At 40.9% G+C, this 17,981-nt stretch overlaps 1 protein-coding gene across 8 annotated transcripts in view; it reads right to left on the bottom strand.

The window, feature by feature from the left end:
• TMTC2 (transmembrane O-mannosyltransferase targeting cadherins 2) overlaps window positions 1-17,981 on the bottom strand; it is a 410,658-nt gene that overhangs the window by 363,990 nt on the left and 28,687 nt on the right. For 5 of the 8 annotated variants that reach the window (XR_012078575.1, XR_012078576.1, XM_072973320.1 and 2 more), the window contains exon 2: window positions 13,150-13,218. The exons of 2 other annotated variants lie outside the window; for them this stretch is intronic. Coding sequence is in view for 3 of the 6 variants with exons in the window: in XM_072973320.1 (XP_072829421.1) it covers window positions 13,150-13,218 (69 nt within the window). In the remaining 3 variants the exon portion in view is untranslated. Of the gene's footprint in view, window positions 1-9,994; window positions 10,519-10,923; window positions 11,158-13,149; window positions 13,219-17,981 lie in introns of those variants that run through there. One more of the 8 variants, XM_006197870.4, reaches the window with a different exon arrangement.

A 17,981-nucleotide genomic window follows, 5' to 3' on the forward strand; every position in this document is an offset into this window, starting at 1 on the left:
CCAATGTTCTCTCACAATACTGTCTGTAGAACACAGTATGATATTTTAAAAAGAAAGAAATAATTATAACTTATTTTAGAATAAGTTCCTTAAAAGACTTCTGAGAAGTAGGAAAGAAAAACTTCAGATATATAAGGTATTCACCTACTCAGAAGTCCCCCAAAGTGCCTAAAGACCAAGATTTAGTGCACTAGGCTAAAAAAAAAAATCACAGGAACACAAGCATCTCTAATCCCACTTGGATATACCGTTACCCAGTAGCATCACCCAGTGCCTGAATATCGTTAATATATCTTTCCTACTCTCAGCTGCCTAAACACCTGTATTTTGCTGCCTGCCTAATGTCTATAGACTTCATGCAATGTATGCCAAGTTTCGTTACAAAGAATTGTTCAACAAAAGTACAAACCCATAAAGGCAGTGACTGTAGACTCAGTTTGGGTACCAGTACCTATTCAAGTCATAAGCCTAAGGCAACCACCTATCAGTTCATCTGTCAAAATCAGAATCCAGCATCTGTCTCCACAGTAAGGTTATAAAGAAAACGATATTGTAATACAAGACGGTGACAGATATTTCAATAGAGATCATCTCCTGGATTTTAACAGGCTCTCTACCTTTTCAAAATATACACCATATCTCAAACTCTTATGATCAATTTAAAGATGTCATGATTGAACAAATACAGAAACAAAACAGAAAGAGATTAAATAAAATAGCTAAACTCCTACGCTTCTGAGATAAAAAAGATTATCCTCAATCTTTCTTAATCCAGGAATGTAGGCAGTCTTTCCCAAATGTCTGTAAAACACACTGAGCTAATGTGTACATTACATGAGCCGGCAGCCTCTACTGCACCTGGAAATGATAGAAATGTAGCTCCTAGGCCCACTCCAGGCAGAATCTGCATTTTAACAAGCTCAGGTGACATGCAATTAGATTGAAGTTTGGGGAGCACTCATGGAAAGAGATCCAACAAGAGGCCCAGCTCAAAAATGTCCCTTTATGAGAGATACAAAGAGACCCACCTGGTTCAAAGAAATGGAGGATTTAAACTCCATTTTAAAAGACTTTTTTTTAAAGGCAATCATCCATATCAAAGGATGAAGGGGGGACGGGGATTGAGGAGCTAGCTATGAGAGAGGACCAGGCCTACAGCTCTTGCTGCCACAGGCATCCTTAATATCACATCAGGCCTGAATTTAAAAGTAGCTACTCAATACTCTCTCTGAGAAATGGTTTACTTTATGTTGATGACATACAAGAGGTGTTAAAACAGTGAAATTCTTTTTCTATTCAACATGAAACAAAAGCAAAAAAAAAAAGCAACCCACTGTTTTTAAAAGAAAAATCAAAAAGATTTAAAAATTATACAGATAGAGGAAGAATCTAAAACCTAAAGAGATCATTTTTAATGGAACATTTCAAACAGAAGACTAAATATCTGTTGCAAACTACAGTTGGTCGTTTCAGGCTGCACACTAGTGTCTTTTTAACAGATTTTTGTTCAAATCTCATTTTCTTTGGTTAAGTCAGTACATATCCCTCTAAGAGTGGTTAAAGGGTAAAGCCTTATTTCTTTCGTATGAATTCAGTGACACAACTCAGCATCATTTTTTTTTCATTTCAATAGAATAACAAGAATAACCTTCTATTTTAAATGAGGTTTACCGAATGAATTCAGGTATACCAGTTTTTCACATCAGCTATAAATAATTGCTTCCCTCTAAAGGGCCTATTTTTGCAAATAAAAATGTCTTTTTGCCTGATTAAACTTCTTCATCATCGGAGAACTTTTCTTCCGCAAATTTGTAGCTGGAAAATTCGTCATTAGAAGCTTGTTTTGTCAAAATGAGCTCTTTTCTATTGCTTTGGGTGAGCAGTCTTGTAGTTAATTATTCAGAGGAGGAGAGGAACATCCTATTTTAAAAGAAGCACACTTGACAAAATATTTGGACCCAAGTATTCTACCTTAAGACATCTTTTACATTCCAAGGCAGCAGGGTTCAGTATTTATAATACCTTTAAAAACCTGAAGATAGGAGGGCAGAAGTAGACAAGACAGTTTATAAAACAATGAGAGTGGACCCCAGGGGAACATCACAGCTGCCGGCCCTACCTCAAGAACGCCTTTTCCCAAATGGTTCTGGAATGACAAGTGTTCTTTCCAAATGGAGAAAAGTAGCCAAGCCTATGAATGCAACCTCTATGGCCACCACCACAGGCACCCCCTGTGGAGGACACATTTTGCAGGAATGTTGCTTCAATATGCACTGAGATTGTAAAGAGTCAGACTACTGACTCTCATTTTTAATCCAAGAAATATCCCTAAGAGACAAGAAAGCAGGGTAGATGTGAAACAAATTGGAAATTAACAAAAACAAGATGTTTCCTTTTCCCAAAGTGTTTTCTGCCACTCACTCAGAGACTAGTTTTATACCCTTGGTTTTATAATAGATGCCCAATAACAATGGGCTTTATAATAATATCCTAAATACAGACATGTAACCCAGAGAGAGATGAAAGCAAAAACAAGGAACAAGGCTATGGTCTGCACCCTTTCACTCTCTTTATAGGATACTTATAAGCAACTGAAAAAAGAACACAAAAGTTCATTAGACTCAGCTGTAAAAACTGTATTAGCCATATTCATCTTTCTTAAAAAATGAAAAAAAATTATTTTATAAAAAGCAAACTTGTGAACTGCATTTAAAATTAATACCCCAAGAATTCCAAGTATGCAGAGTTGTAAGGATTGCCATGCTTCCCACTAGATTTTTAAACAATGTTTAAACAGGGCTGTTTGAAATACTTCAGTGGCATCATTTAACCCTGTTCAAAATGTCAAGAGTCATCCTGTGCCCCAGTGGCCACTCTTCAGCAAATAACACATCCTTTGAAGTTAAAATCCTCCTAAATGATGCCAATTGAGAATTTCTAGGCTAGGAGAGTTTTTCTACTTTGAAAGAAATCAATAATCTTTGTAATGACAATTAGGAAAAAAGCCCTTTCATCATCAAACTTGTGAATTTTGCAGTTTCAAATGTCAGTAAATTCCTTTACCCCAGGGCAATATTTGTAAACAGTCTTTCCTAATTAAGCCATAATCATAAACCTAGACTGAACTTGCTTCTTTTTAAAAAAAAAAAACTTGATGCTCTTGAGGAATAATTATATTTATTATAATAAATTCCACAGAAATAAAGGGTAATTATCAAAGACAAAGGGATCTGACAGAAATATTTTATTTGGCCACAACATCTACCACATAGCTGCTATTCCAAGGGCACTGATGTGTGTTTCTCTTGATAAATCACGTAATTTACTCAGTCTCCTTGACTATAACTACATGCTGTGCCATGCTTCGAACCCTGCCTCCCTCTGATAGCACAAAATCCCCAGCAAAGAAATCAAGAAACAAAAGCTTTCATCAAATTATCATAAGCAAATAGTATCTCCTCTGCCAAATACTACGGTACTTTTAAAACAGATACAGTAGCACTGCTCTCAAGCATTGTGTACAGCCTTGGAATAAGTAAAAGTACATATAACTTCATTATAAATGGAATCTAAAGGCAGAGTTTGAATTTTCAATTCTAATCTCTTTCTCATATTAATGTTTTAGATATGAGCAAGTCAAAAATCTCTCTCCGTCTTCAAAACAATCATTTCTAAGTTGTTCAAACTAACTGCATCTTATGAAATGCCCTTAAATAAAATAATGCCTTTAAATAAAATAAATTACTCTAAAAACATGATAGCAACTTTTAATGTAAAATCTTGAGACTAAATCTTCAAAATTCTCCTGAGTAGATAGAATTACTCAATTCTTCCTCATTTACTTGTAAAGAAAAAAGGTCATAGGTGAACCCAAAATTGTAATTCCAGAAAGTTTCTAAAAGACTGAAATGAAGATCCAGACCTTTTATTCTAAGAAATCTTGAGCACCAGAGAAATGGACAAATGTAACTGAAAAGCTAAAATGTCAGAGAGGACAAGAGGTTCATTGAAATTTGACAGTGTTGCAATTTATTGGAATTAACTGCCTCGAAAATACAGCCAAAATAATCTCTGAGGCAAGTGTCTTCAACTCCTATGACCAGTCAAGGCAAATCTAGTTAAAGAGCCCAGCCTCGGCAGTCCTCCAGGGGAAATAACTGACCTGGACAGTTAGGAAGAAGACATTTGGGAATGGTATTCTAAAGCTTCCACATGTAAGAATAAAGTGCCAACGAGCACCAGATCAAGGATAAATTCAGTTCAAACCATCCAAATTCAGTTCAAACCATGTACCATGGATCCTCAGCAGAGATGTTCCAGAAGAAAAGTCAACAGAATCCCAGTAAAAGTTTCAAAATTTGAGTACCGCTCAAAATAAACATGGGTAAATACAAGCGAAATTCTGCTAACGGACAAGCTATCAGTCTTTTTTAAGTTCCTCATCAGACTTGCAGATTCAAACATTACATAGTACCTGGTAAAGTACAAGCAGGAAAGGTCAGACAGGTAGGGATGCTTACGGACCAGGGTGAACAGCTGCTGTGGGTATTATGTATCATTTATATGGGAAGCCCGTGTATAGCGATATTCACAATTAGTGAATTAAGGAAGATAGTCATTTATTCCTCAAAAGCACATACAAATCAAATCTTCCAAGAAACCATCCAGCACTGTGCATAATTACACCTGTAATTATTCAAAATATTATGCCTTTTTCGTCCTATGAAGAACAGAAGGTATGTAGCCCCTAGCAAAAGGCCTCTCCCCTTTTTTTTCAACTAGGCTCTTAATGAGGATGGCTATTCATAGAAGGCAGGTGGTTACATTCAGTAACTCACTTGTCCTTTGCATCAAAGCTGCGACACTCGTCACTTTTGCGAGGCCATTAAAGTAAGTACCCAAAGCTCATATAAGACCGTTTCCAAGACAGAATCAAAAAATTTGAAAGATGAATGTTACTAGGTTAAAAGTAGGTTGGGGGTGAATAATGAAGTTATAAGAAAGTAGGTTTGTCAGCCACAGATTTATCAGAGCGCCTTAAGGGTAAACTCTGTCCTTTCCTCTTATTAGGAAGGTGCCGGTTTTAGAGAAAGCATACCGCTTGCCTGTGATAAACAGCTGCACCATCGAGGGCATTTTAAACAAGTGCTTTTAGTGCACTGAACAGCCACAAAGAGATTAGGAAGACAAACTGCTCCTCATTCACGTTGGAATCCGAAAGGTTGTAGCTGTTTTAGAATTACAGCGGCAGGGAATTCAGTGTTACCGTAGGGGCACATTAGCACTGAAAAACTAAGTGCAGACGATGAGATGACGTAAGTGAATGATATGCAATGATACAGCCCCCCAAAATATAGCATATTTATACACAAAAACAACTGAGACAGATGGCTGGCAAGCGATTTTCCCTGTGGCATTTCGACTTGTCCGTTCAGTGCTTGTATTTGGGTCATTTGCTAGGATAAACCCCATGTGACAGGCTCAGTGGAGGTAAGGCAAAGTGGTCCATACGCACTTAGCCTAATTTTAATTTTAATTTACTGTTAAGAGATGTACTTGTTCAACTAGCAAAAATAACCTTTTCCACATAGATTTGATTATATAGTCAAAAAGGAGCTAGAAAATAAAATGTCACATAAAATAGTTCATAAGCTATAAATTGTACCTGCTGGCCTTTTTTTCAGTATATGATCAACTGGGAAGGAGATGAGAATAAAATAAACTCTTGTACACACTGGCTTCTTTCAATAAAGACCTAAAGAGACGACCTTTGATACAAAGCAAACGTCTCCCTTATTTACTTTGATTTTATAATAATTCTTTCTAAACATGCTTTTACTAAATACCAGACATACCTTCAATGGTTGAACATACTAGAATTTTAAGATAAGAATTCCTGGATTGGTCCAAGGTGAGTCTATTAGACCTTTTTAGAGAGAAGTTTGAGGGACTGAGCATTTCACAAGGGATTCTTACACCAGGTCAAAAACCGAAACTGACAATAACACTGAAAGACCAAGTAGAAGGTCTAGTTGAGTATCTTTAGGGGAACACACACACACACACACACACACACACACACAGGTTTTGTTTTTTTTTTAACTTGTCAGTATACCTTAAATCCTCCCTCCATTCCTTCATTTTAAATACTGTTAATCAAAATCTTTATGACTTTAAGGAAAGAAATCTTAACAAAGGTTTCTGTAAAAGCTGAGATTTACATTTATATCTGAACAAGTAACTGAACTAGAAATGTGCTACTGAAAGTTTGCGGTAGTTTTGATTCAAGAGCAGAAATTCCTGCTGTGGAGTTCATTCTCCAAGTTTCACACAATCACTGCATCTCAATAACTAAGAAATCTAAAGGTAATGTTAATGGTCATGTTTGGATTTAACAACTGCAGAATGGGCAATAAGGAAAAAACTTTCCAAAGCAACCACAAACCCATTTCCCACTTTCAAAAATTCAAATTGTCTTTTTTTTTAATAACCAATGCATTATTTTACTCACATGAGAATAAAAAGATGTATTCATTGCATTATCTTCTTATTCACTCGTTATCTATCGTAAGTGGCATGCCGTCAATTAGATGACATGTTCAAAATGAAATCAGACTAGAAAACAGTATTTACAGTTTACTTTTGTTGCTTTAAAGTAAACTGACTCCTCTTTCAGTATTATCTCTGTGCAAAACATAACAGGACTTTTAAAGAGGATGAAGGGAAAAGGATGCGATGGTTATCCTCAACAAATATGTAAGAGAGCAGAGAATTCAGGGTCAGCAAATTTTTTCCACTGACCTCAACATCAAATTTCTCCAGAAAATGAAAGGGTCCTTCAAGAAGTCGCAGGCAACATGACTTAAAATTTGGCAAAGACAGCATATTTATAATTCCAATTCTACTCCAACCACAATTTAAGATTCAATACAGTCATTACCAGATTGAAGGCAGGGGATGAAGCTGAAACCGTATATGCTTTTTCATTAGATATGGTGAATTTGACTCTTTTACCGTTTGTTTCATCACACCATAGCCATATTGTTAAGTTTAGCACAGGAACACTTGTAAAATAGTAAATTTTACCGTAGGGAAATTGATTTTGCTCTAAGAAATTTTCAGATTACCCCTTAATCTCAACCAAGCTACAGCAAACGCTGAAAGTAATTATACATATAGTTCATAAAGTAAACTTGATCACTGTATTTAAAAGAAATGATAACTTTGAGAAGTACCACAGCAATAATGTTTAAGCTGAAGCAATAGAAAGCCCTCCTACAGTAAATGTCAGATTATTCAGGGAAAATGCAGTCTTGACTTAGTTAAGCAAATCAAGCGTAAGAGCCATCTCCCTCCTCGAGCTGCTGCCCTTTCCCTTCTAGCACTGCCCTCTCCCTCCAGACCCACATTTCACAAAAGGTTTGTTTGGGGGGTGGGGGGAGGCGGGGAGCAGAATCCACATCCGCAGCTTAAAATTTTACTCTTGGGTCTTTGTCGTCTGAAATGGAGTAGTGGAAATAAACAGGTTATCATCCTCCTAAAGTTTCCACTTGACTCCCCAGCTCTTTCCCCCTTTCTCCCACCAGTGAGGTAGAACATCTGTCTCGAAAGACACCACTTACAGTGCACCTTGGCACTGAATCACCTGAACATGCTATGCAGACCCCAAACAAGCTCCATGCTCCCATTAGTACACATTTCATAATTTCTAGGATACATAAAAAACAAGTTTGGTACCTGTAAGATTTCATACTCTTCAGAGTGGGTGACTACAGATGCAGTTCTGCTACTAAGAAAATTCGAGTCAAATACACTCTTCAAATTGTAGCTAAGTATAATTTATATTTACAGGCCTTCAACATCACATCGGTGTACAATGTCTATGTATCATATACTGAGTATGCCAGCCATTAGATGATATGGTCAAATCATCACATTAAATTCATCTACGTAGGTAGGTGTAAGTCAGAAATTTGGCACTCCATTCAATCTATATAGCAGGTAAAGAACTTATGACAGTTGCCCACCCCCACCCCCGCAGCATTCAAAGCACAACTGACTTACCCCTCACACCACTCTGCCCAAGTTACAAAGTCCCAACACTTCTGATAATAAAAGAACAGAGTAAGCATTAAATCTATAGAGAAAATGTACATGCAAATTTAGTTTACTTCCAGCCTTAATCTGAATAGCTTTTTCTGACATGTATTTTTTTAAAGAAGGGACAACAATAAAGAAAAGCTATACCAGAAATGCTTGATTTAGCACAATGTTCTACAATAGTTACAGTATTACAGTAAATTCCTTTTTTCTTATAAGCTCTAAATTACTGGTTTAAATTCTTACTTTTCAAACTGTCTCCAGCAGAACCAGTAACTGCCCAGACTCTTCCCTGAGCTCACTTTAGTGAAAAGTCATCTGTCTTTGGAAGCATGAGCTTTTCCTGCCAATGCTCAAGAAATAGCAGGTGCACAGTAACACAAAATTGGAGGGAACAGAAGCAGCTTACCTCACCCTTACACACAGACCATTTATTTCTCAGAACATGTAGCACAGCTGCTGAAATCTGCATACTGCTTACAAGTTGAGAGAAAGTTTATGTCTAACAGTGACTTCCTATCAACTAGTCTCTGATAGACACTACATAAAATGCATTAAGAAGGGTTTGCTGGATGTTTTTGTACCTATGATCGGGGGATTTCATAAGAGACAAGACATGGGGTTGTGAACCAAGATTCGCTGACTTAAGGCATACATGCATGAACATGCTTTTAGCCGGACAGTGTGCACATCAGAGAATACAGAATATGGGTAATTACCCCCGGGAACAGATTCTGCCTTCATCTCCCCTCACTGTCAACCACTTTGCTTAAGTTCACTCACTGCCTTGCCCTGACCCTGGGGAACCATTCACTTTCCAGAGTCCAGAGAGGCTGCTGAAAAGCTGTCAAAGTAAATCTGTGCTCACTTTTTGGATGGTTTAATTTCAATGGAGCATGAAACACCCCAGGACGGTTAATAAGTTAAGCCAGGCGTGCTGGTCTCCCTAATATATTTTAATTATGCATCTGTTTTAATTGTAATCAGATTAAGTCACCGGAAAAGCACAAACTGTAATTTTCCCTAATGGCTATTGGAACTTTTCATCAGTTTCTAAACATTAACAACGTTTAAAAAATAGGTAGAGAGACACGAGCACAACTGTGCCATTTTCCAGAAATCGATGCAGTTTCTTTGACAACACAGCTCAGGTCTCATTAGCCACCCAAACTAACCCAAGTGCAAAGACAGCTTCAGTCTCTAGGGGCATCTTCTTCCCCAATTAGCACAAGAGAATCGCTAACGTCTAGTGTAAAACTCCCATACAGAAAGGGAAGCTCAGGCTTTTACAGAGTGCCACTCCATCGACTGGTGAGGGAGGCGGGGGAGCGGGAGAGAGGAGCAGCACCGATCTCCTTCCTGGCTTAAAGTAAAGTGCACCATACGTCAAAAGGGAAAGTTGAAGCAGAGTGCGATGTCTCCACTATTTTGGCAACTGTCAAACGTGTTTTAACCTCGGGAAATAAAAGTGTCCCATCAATAAAAGGAAACGCTACGGGGAAGATCTATTAGGGGGCGGGGAGCGGCTTCCTTCCAGTCCAGACGTAAAATCGCTCAATGTGCTTTTGTTGTACCAAGGAATACCTAAGACTTTTTAAAAATAAGCTCATTATACAGTTTCCCAAATTGCTGTGATTTCCGCTAAGAAACTTAAGCGTCTGCCAAGAGCCGAGAAGGAAGGGGAAGGAACCTGCCGCAAACTAGGAACACAAACTCCCTCAGTCCTCCTAGTGCGTCCGCGTCACCGGTGTTTGCTTCAGGTGTTGATGTTTACGCGTCTCCTAAACCTTCAGGTGCTAGACTAGTTCCTCCAAGACGAGGCTTAAAGCGGGAAGCTTCAGAGCCACCGCGGAGTCCCCAAGCAGCCCGTGACCCCTTCTTCTCACCCCCTTACCTGTCATCATAGCAGAAATCCGCACTCAGGGTGTTGAGATACAAGGCGAGCCCCAGAGCGCTGCTCACCAACTCTGCAATCATCTCTCCACCTCCTTTCCTCCGGCTGGGCTCTCAGAGCAAGGGTAGCAGCGGCAACAAAAAACAGAAGCATCAATCCCCACCTTCCGTCGCCTTCTCCTCCCAGCTTCACTTTTCCCTCGCTTCTCTACCCTCCTTTCCTTTCTCAGGTCCTTCCAATCCACTACTCTCCTCTTCCTCCTCGTGCCCGTCTCCGCAGCTCCTGCGTCCTTCCCGGGTGCGGGCTCACACGGCGCTCCCCATGCCCAGCACCGAAGAGCGGCGAGCGGCGTTCGGGCTCCGCGCCCCCCGGCGGATGCACAGGGCTGGTCCTTCGCGCAGCTCGTGCCGCCACCCTAACCCATGGCAGTGAGGGGCACCCTAGGTGAGGAGTGGGACTCAGAGGAGGTGGAAGAGTGCCGGATGGGGGCAGAGGGACCGGACCGAGCCGGGCTCTGGGACCAGCTGGAGGAAGAGAGAGAAAGAAGGGCGGGTGGGAGGGACGAGGCGAGCCGCCTCGCCTCGCCGCCTCCCGGGCGCACGGCTCCCGTGACGCTCGGGCGGACTCCGGCCGCCACAGCAGCTGCAGCTCATCCACTCTTTACTACCTCCCTCCCGGCCCCAGCCCCTTCTCCAGTGAAGTGAGAAGCGGTGGCTGGAGACTCTAGAAGCTCCCGCGTGGGGTTCTCGGCGCTGCCCCCGCGCCTGCGTAGCCAACCCTCCATCCCGGGTTCGCCCAGCCCCTTTCTCCACCCAGGCCCGCCCCTAAGGTCCCTCCCACACTACCCCCTGGGTTGGAGGCTCCTCCCACCCTCCACGGGGCTGGAGGCTCCTCCCAACCACTTCCCGCCCTCCCCTTGTTTCTTTCACCTTCGATTTCACTCTGGGAAGCCCCTGGGACCCAAGGGCTACGGCTGGAAGGCAGCCCAAAGGGGTAGCTGGAATGCGCCCTGGGCGGGGGAGCTGCAGGAGAAACGAGACCGAGGAGGATGCGGTCGCTCTCCCCGCTTCTGCCGGGCGGCGTCTGGCACCGGCTGGATCTCAACCCCGACACTGTGTGTGCCAGGCGCTGCCAGGCGTAAGTCCGGTCAGCTGGAGAGACTTCTGGGGACCGGGAGGGGAAGAACAGGTTTGACGAGTGCTACAGTCTTGGTTGCCACAAATATACATGCGACCTGTCACACACCCTCTTGCGTGAGTCAAAATGCAGTGGGAGTAGGGGAATTGGAGAGCTTGAGGGGCATCTTAGGAGGCAGAGATTTCAGCTCTGAGCCTACCGTTGCCCCAAATGTCAATGGAAAGACGTGGGGCGGGCGGGGTGGGGGGAGGATGTTCGCGCAATCAGGTTAAAAAGAAAGGATACCAAAAGAGGAAACAAAGATTCGCGCGCACATACATAAACACGCCGCAGGGGCGGGGGCTTTTCGTGGTTTCAAGGGGACTGTCAAACTGACCCCGAGAACACAGAGAAGAGAATACCGGTGCAACCCAGTATAGGCTATCCTTAAACCTAGGAAGGCGGGTAGCTAATGCCCTTTCCTTTACGCCTGGATGCAGGACTGGATGGAAGGCGCCCAACATGATGAAATACGGTGTAGAGGAATGGTCTGTGTAGAACGAGCCCTGGGTACTAAAGTTGCAAAACCAAAGAGGACTGTGGGCTGCCTGCCACACCTCCTCCTGGCTTGGCCCGCTTTCTGGCTGGATGAGTGGCTCCCTAGGACCACGATGAACACTACTGCAGCGCCCTCTGCTGCATGGTAGCCACAATGCATCAAAAACAGACCTGTAGAGCGTTGACGACCCTCAACACCTCTGCCACCACACTCCAAAGGCAGCACCTAACCAGCAAGCTCTCCAAAACAGAGGCAAGAAATTGAGCCCCTTGGATGTCTGGCAGTGGTCTGAACAGCAAATACCATGGTTTGGGTGTCTGCAAAACAAAGTTCCATCTTTTCCTGAATTCACAAGGAAATCTATGTAGACACAAATGAAATGATGAATATTTATTATACCTATTATGCCACCACGATGGACCCATTTATGGGACCTGGGGAAAAACATAAATGCACATAAAAGAGTACTGTATCTTTAAAGGCAGGGACTGATCTTTTATCTTTTTTTTAACCCATAATCTCTGCTCACTGTCAAAATGTTTTTAAAATCATATCAATTGGCCCATCAAGGTCCTCTGTCTCTGTCCCTCCATTGTACTTAAATGTTGATACTACATCCTAGAACACTGGAGGAAGTGCACCCTCTCTAGAATCTGATGCCTGAGTTGGTGTCCCTGCTCTGCAGCTATGAGATTTTTGGCCAATCACTTTACCTCTCTGTGCCTCAGTGTTCTCATCTATAAAACAGTGACGATAATACCTATCTATGGGTACTATTATTATGCAGATAAAAGTAGTTAACATGTGGGAAGCATCTCAAAGGATCCTAAATGCAATAGAGGTGTTAGCTGCTATTATTAACATTATTATTGTTGTTGTTAGTATTATTATTCTCTCCAACTTCCTCCTATCCTTTTAGTTGTTGACTAAAAATATAGATGTTTACTTCCAAAACATATACCATTACATCCACACTGCTCCAGTCCTAGTCCGAGCTACCCATGTTTCCTGTATGGACGAACGCAGAAGACTTCTAAGTGGTCTCCTTCCTTCTCCTGCAATCCCCACCCCCTCTCACCCACAGTCATAATTTCAGGTATTAGACAGAAGATTCTTTGGAAATCCTACAATCTCTCTGCCAAAAAATGTTCAATGACTTCCTGTCGCACATAGACTAAAACTCGAATTCTTAACCATGACCAGCCAGACCTTCATCTGACCCTGACCGCCTCTCTCCTGAGTCAGTGTGCTCCAGCAAAACAGACATCCTTCTCCCCTGGAATTTACACTTTTCCTCCTCCCTTATGCAATGCTTCTCCCCAGCCCTCCTCCAGTTTGTTCCCAACGTTCAAGTCTTAGTTCGAATGTCATCGCCTCAGGAGGGCTTTCCCAGATTTTATCATGTAGCCCCTCCCTCATCGATCTCTGTCCCATCAGCTGCATTATTTTCTTCGTAGTATGCTTCAGTATCTGCACTCACCAGAATGGCAGCTCCAAGAGGGCAGGGGCCTCCTCAGTCTTGTTTTCTGTGTGATACCTACGTAAACATCTGGGCAGGGAGAAGGGGGAAAGTTGACAATAAAGAAAGAAATGTGCTTCGCAGAAACTGTAAAATAACTGAAAATCCACCAATTTTTATCATGAGAGAATAGGGTAAACTGATTTGTGGTCGACAGTGAAGAATTAACAAAGGAGGGAGGAAGTAGGTTAAAAATTCTTAAGATTGCATCAGCTTTGCAGGAACATGATGGTGAGATGTCCAGACAGCTCTCTTCAATAATGAAGAGGACTGAGAGGCATAAAAGTGTGAGAGGGGTTTGACTTCAGCCTGCTAAAAGCTTGTAAGCACTTTGCAGAGCTGTCTCCATTTTCAAGGCTCCAACAGTTCTAAAGAAGTCTTTGCTAGCCTCCTCCTCCCCCACCTCCTCCTTGTCTCCTCTCCCCACCCCCAACTCCTCTGAATTAGAAGCACAGGGGACTGTGAGAAATGCCACGAAGTGGCACATCTTGCCATCCCTGATGAATGGAAGGCTGAAAATCCAGCTGTGTTTGAGAAATCCAGTTGCTTTTAACAAATTTTCCTACTATAATTTAACGTGGGTCTCACTACTCTTCCAGTGCATTAAGCCTTGGTCTCTTTCAGACTGTTCTCCAAGCAGCCAATGCCTGCATTTTCTCCCTGCCTGGAACAACTTTAGTGTGGGAAAATCAGATTAAAGATGTAAATGTCATCACTATCCTGGGAGATCAATTCAAACCTGAGGGCACTGCTTTTTAATTTATTAAGGTGTACTTACCCATCGGGAGATTGCTGCATGGGTTCTGAATATTTTGTATATATATATATATATTTTTTTAAAGCTATTTAAAGCTACTGTTGCTCTCCACGGATGAAGGAAATTAGGCTGGCTGGCTTGAGTTTTTTACCTCAGACACAAGACTGGCCAAAAAAGTGCTAAGCCCTTATTTTCCCCAAGTAGGTCCCACACATCTGCTACCTCACCACTTCCTCAATGAATTATTTTTTCATAGTCGCCCTGACCTACCCGGCATTTGTTCTGCATTCCCAGCCCTTTATTGTATAATTCATACCTTTGCAGTGCTAGTCCCTCGGGGTAAAGATTTCCTTATTTGCCTAAGACATTTTTAGTTTATTGTGCAATACCATCTTCCCTTTGGGTGTTGCATAAATATTAACTAAAACTCCACATCTGGTCTTGGTCATCATTTCTATTTGTCCTAATATAACTTCTCTTTGAACAGTTCGTTGGGAAAGTGTGCCAAGGGTGAGATGTGGCACATAAATTCTCCTGCTGCCTAGAATGCCTTTTAAAATGCCCACAGATTTGGTTATTTATTAACAGAAGATTTGCACCTCTTCCTTGCTCTCTCAATTCTAAAATTGTCCCAGGCCAAAGTAATTACGATGGCCCATATGTTTGGTGAAAAGGTATCCAGGAATCTCCTGCTAAAATCTTAACAGATTGACTAGGAAGCAGAAGCATACTAGCCCAGCAGGTGGAACTGCGTGTTTAGGGAGGTCAGAACAGAGCTCTCTGCTGCGGAACTCATAAGTTCTGGGCTTCACTCAGGAAATAACCCTGCGGGAGAAAAAACGGCAGAGCACGGATGAAATGTGGGTCAGGGAGCTGATAGAGGCACCTGGACTGCTTGGTTAACTAGTGACAGTAAAGGCATCGGCTACACAGGTTACCTTTAGATGGTTCCCAGCATCCATTTAAATGCTGCCCTGTGGACACTACAAATGTAACATCGCTTTATCCCCAGACTTGTGATCCATTAGGAATATAATTAGGACAATGCAGCCACAGAAAGAGATCCTGTCACCTGTCACAAACCCAGGGCTATTAAGAACCAACTGCTACTACAACGATGATCATTTTAAGAATCTCGGAAGCTCCCAGCTTCCAATTCAGAGGATGTAGAGATGCAGGAGGGGGAGGAGTGTAGAAATAACATGTTAATAACTAGATATGGATAATTGCAGAGATGTTGAGGCTAATAATAGAATTCAGAAATTCAATCAAGAAAAGCAAAGACAGCCTCCTTCCTAGAATCCCTCTGAATGCATTCCCATGCACTGATATAAACAGTGATCAAAAATATTTGAACAGCTTGAAGAATTGCATTGAATCTTGGGTAACACAGTTTTGATAAATCTCAGATTCTGGGAAATTAACAATAAAGAGTAGAAAGATGATTAGTTTCAATGGGGACATTAGGTAAATTAACCAATTTTTCATGAATGTTGCCTTGACGTTCAGACCAATATGGACCCTTTAAAGCCAGCATTATCCAGTAGAAATTTCTGCAAAGGTGATTTTATATCTGTCCTCCCCAGTGTATTAGCCATCAGCTACACATCACTATTGAGCACTTAAAATACAGCTAGTGGGACTGAAGAACTGAATTTTAAATTGTGTTTAATTTTAATTAATTTTAATTTCAATAGCGACATTGGTTAGTGGCTACCACACTGGACAACGCAATGAATTCACGTCAAAACCAGTTGTCTGCTCTTCGCAGTGGTCAAAGCTTTAGTCCCAAACCTCATGCTCTGATCTGCTCCATACCCACATGCCACCTGTTTTTATTTAAGAAACAGCTACTAGCTGTTGAACACTTTGTAGGCATTAGGCATTTGATTGAGCAAAATCTATATTCATGATTGCATCTAACCCTCACAATCGCCCTGGGAGATAAGAGATAGGTACCATTACGACCATATTTTACAAATAAGGAAATGGAGGCTCAGGAAATTGTCCGTGGTCTTACAGCCTCTAAGTAGTGGACCTAACATTTGAATGTATGTCTTTTAACTCCAAAATTCTACCTTTAACCACTACTCAGTATAGCCTAGTTGCTCCTTCTCCCATTCAAAAGTCCACGTCTGCATTAGGATCTATTTCAGGAAAGAGAATTCCTGGCTGCAGCCAAGGTGCCTTGATTAAATTCATATTCTTCCTCCTCCACTGTCCCTCAGATGATTCAGGATAAAATACTGTGGAAGTCTTTCTTGGTCTACCATTTTTGCCTAATTTTTCCCAAATATGGCACAGACACCTGCAAAGACTGCACTCTAATCTGCAGTAAAAACTCTCCCTCATAAAATATACACACATACCATATATTTTTAAGAATAAATGTATTCAAAGCAGGCATAGACTTTTTCCTAAGGGAATCCACACCATCTATAAGGAAAATAACTGGGATAAGCATAATGCAAACTCCAACACAATAATGAAAGTATCAATGCAAATTAAAATTTGGAAAACAAATAAAGCATTTATAAAAGTGACTTAATACTATGTTTAAAACCCCACTACAAATTTGCACCTCGTAAAGCCTATTTAATCCAGTTATTATTCCTATTCAATGATTAGAAAGTCTATTTGCAGTTTGGCCTAGTCATCCAATAATAACTGACCAAAAATTAACTCGTTTAGAACTTTTGCAATAGATTTAATTTGCCCATTTGAATGAATGAATATCTTAAAATTTGTGATACTTTATTTAATAATTACAAATGAATGACTTATTTATGGCCTTACATATAGACTTCCACCATCCTATAGTTTTCTTCCCAAATGCTCTTTATCTTCTTCATCTTTTTTTTTTCAAGTTGTTTGCAAGATTGGTTCCTTCTTCTTTTTTTTTTTAACATTTTTTATTGATTTATAATCATTTTACAATGTTGTGTCAAATTCCAGTGTTCAGCACAATTTTTCAGTCATTCATGGACATATACACACTCATTGTCACATTTTTTTCTCTGTGATTTATCATAGCATTTTGTGTATATTTCCCTGTGCTAAACAGTGTAATCTTGTTTATCTATTCTACAATTTTGAAATCTCAGTCTATCCCTTCCCACCCTCTACCCCCCTGGTAACCACAAGTCTGTATTCTCTGTCCATGAGTCTATTCCTGTCCTGTATTTATGCTTTGTTTTTGTTTGTTTGTTTGTTTTTTAGATTCCACATATGAGCGATCTCATATGGTATTTTTCTTTCTCTTTCTGGCTTACTTCACTTAGAATGACATTCTCTAGGAGCATTCATGTTGCTGCAAATGGCATCATGTTGTCGGTTTTTTATGGCTGAGTAGTATTCCATTGTATAAATAATACCACATCTTCTTTATCCAGTCACCTGTTGATGGACATTTAGGCTGTTTCCATGTTTTGGCTATTGTAAATAGTGCTGCTATGAACATTGGGGTGCAGGTGTCATCCTGAAGTAGATTTCTTTCTGGATACAAGCCCAGGAGTGGGATTCCTGGGTCATAGGGTAAGTCTATTCCTAGTCTTTTGAGGAATCTCCACACTGTTTTCCACAGTGGCTGCACCAAACTGCATTCCCACCAGCAGTGTAGGAGGGTTCCCCTTTCTCCACAGCCTCTCCAGCATTTGTCATTTTTGGATTTTTGAATGACGGCCATTCTGACTGGTGTGAGGTGATACCTCATCATAGTTTTGATTTGCATTTCTCTGATAATTAGTGATATTGAACATTTTTTCATGTGCTTTTTGATCATTTGTATGTCTTCCTTGGAGAATTGCTTGTTTAGGTCTTCTGCCCATTTTTGGATTGGGTTGTTTATTTTTTTCTTATTGAGTCGTATGAGCTGCTTATATATTCTGGAGATCAAGCCTTTGTCGGTTTCACTTGCAAAAATTTTCTCCCATTCCGTAGGTTTTCTTCTTGTTTTACTTCTGGTTTCCTTTGCTCTGCAGAAGCTTGTAAGTTTCATTAGGTCCCATTTGTTTATTCTTGCTTTTATTTCTTCTAG

This window comes from Vicugna pacos, chromosome 12 (genome assembly GCF_048564905.1).
Source record: "Vicugna pacos chromosome 12, VicPac4, whole genome shotgun sequence".
Lineage (NCBI taxonomy): Eukaryota > Metazoa > Chordata > Mammalia > Artiodactyla > Camelidae > Vicugna > Vicugna pacos.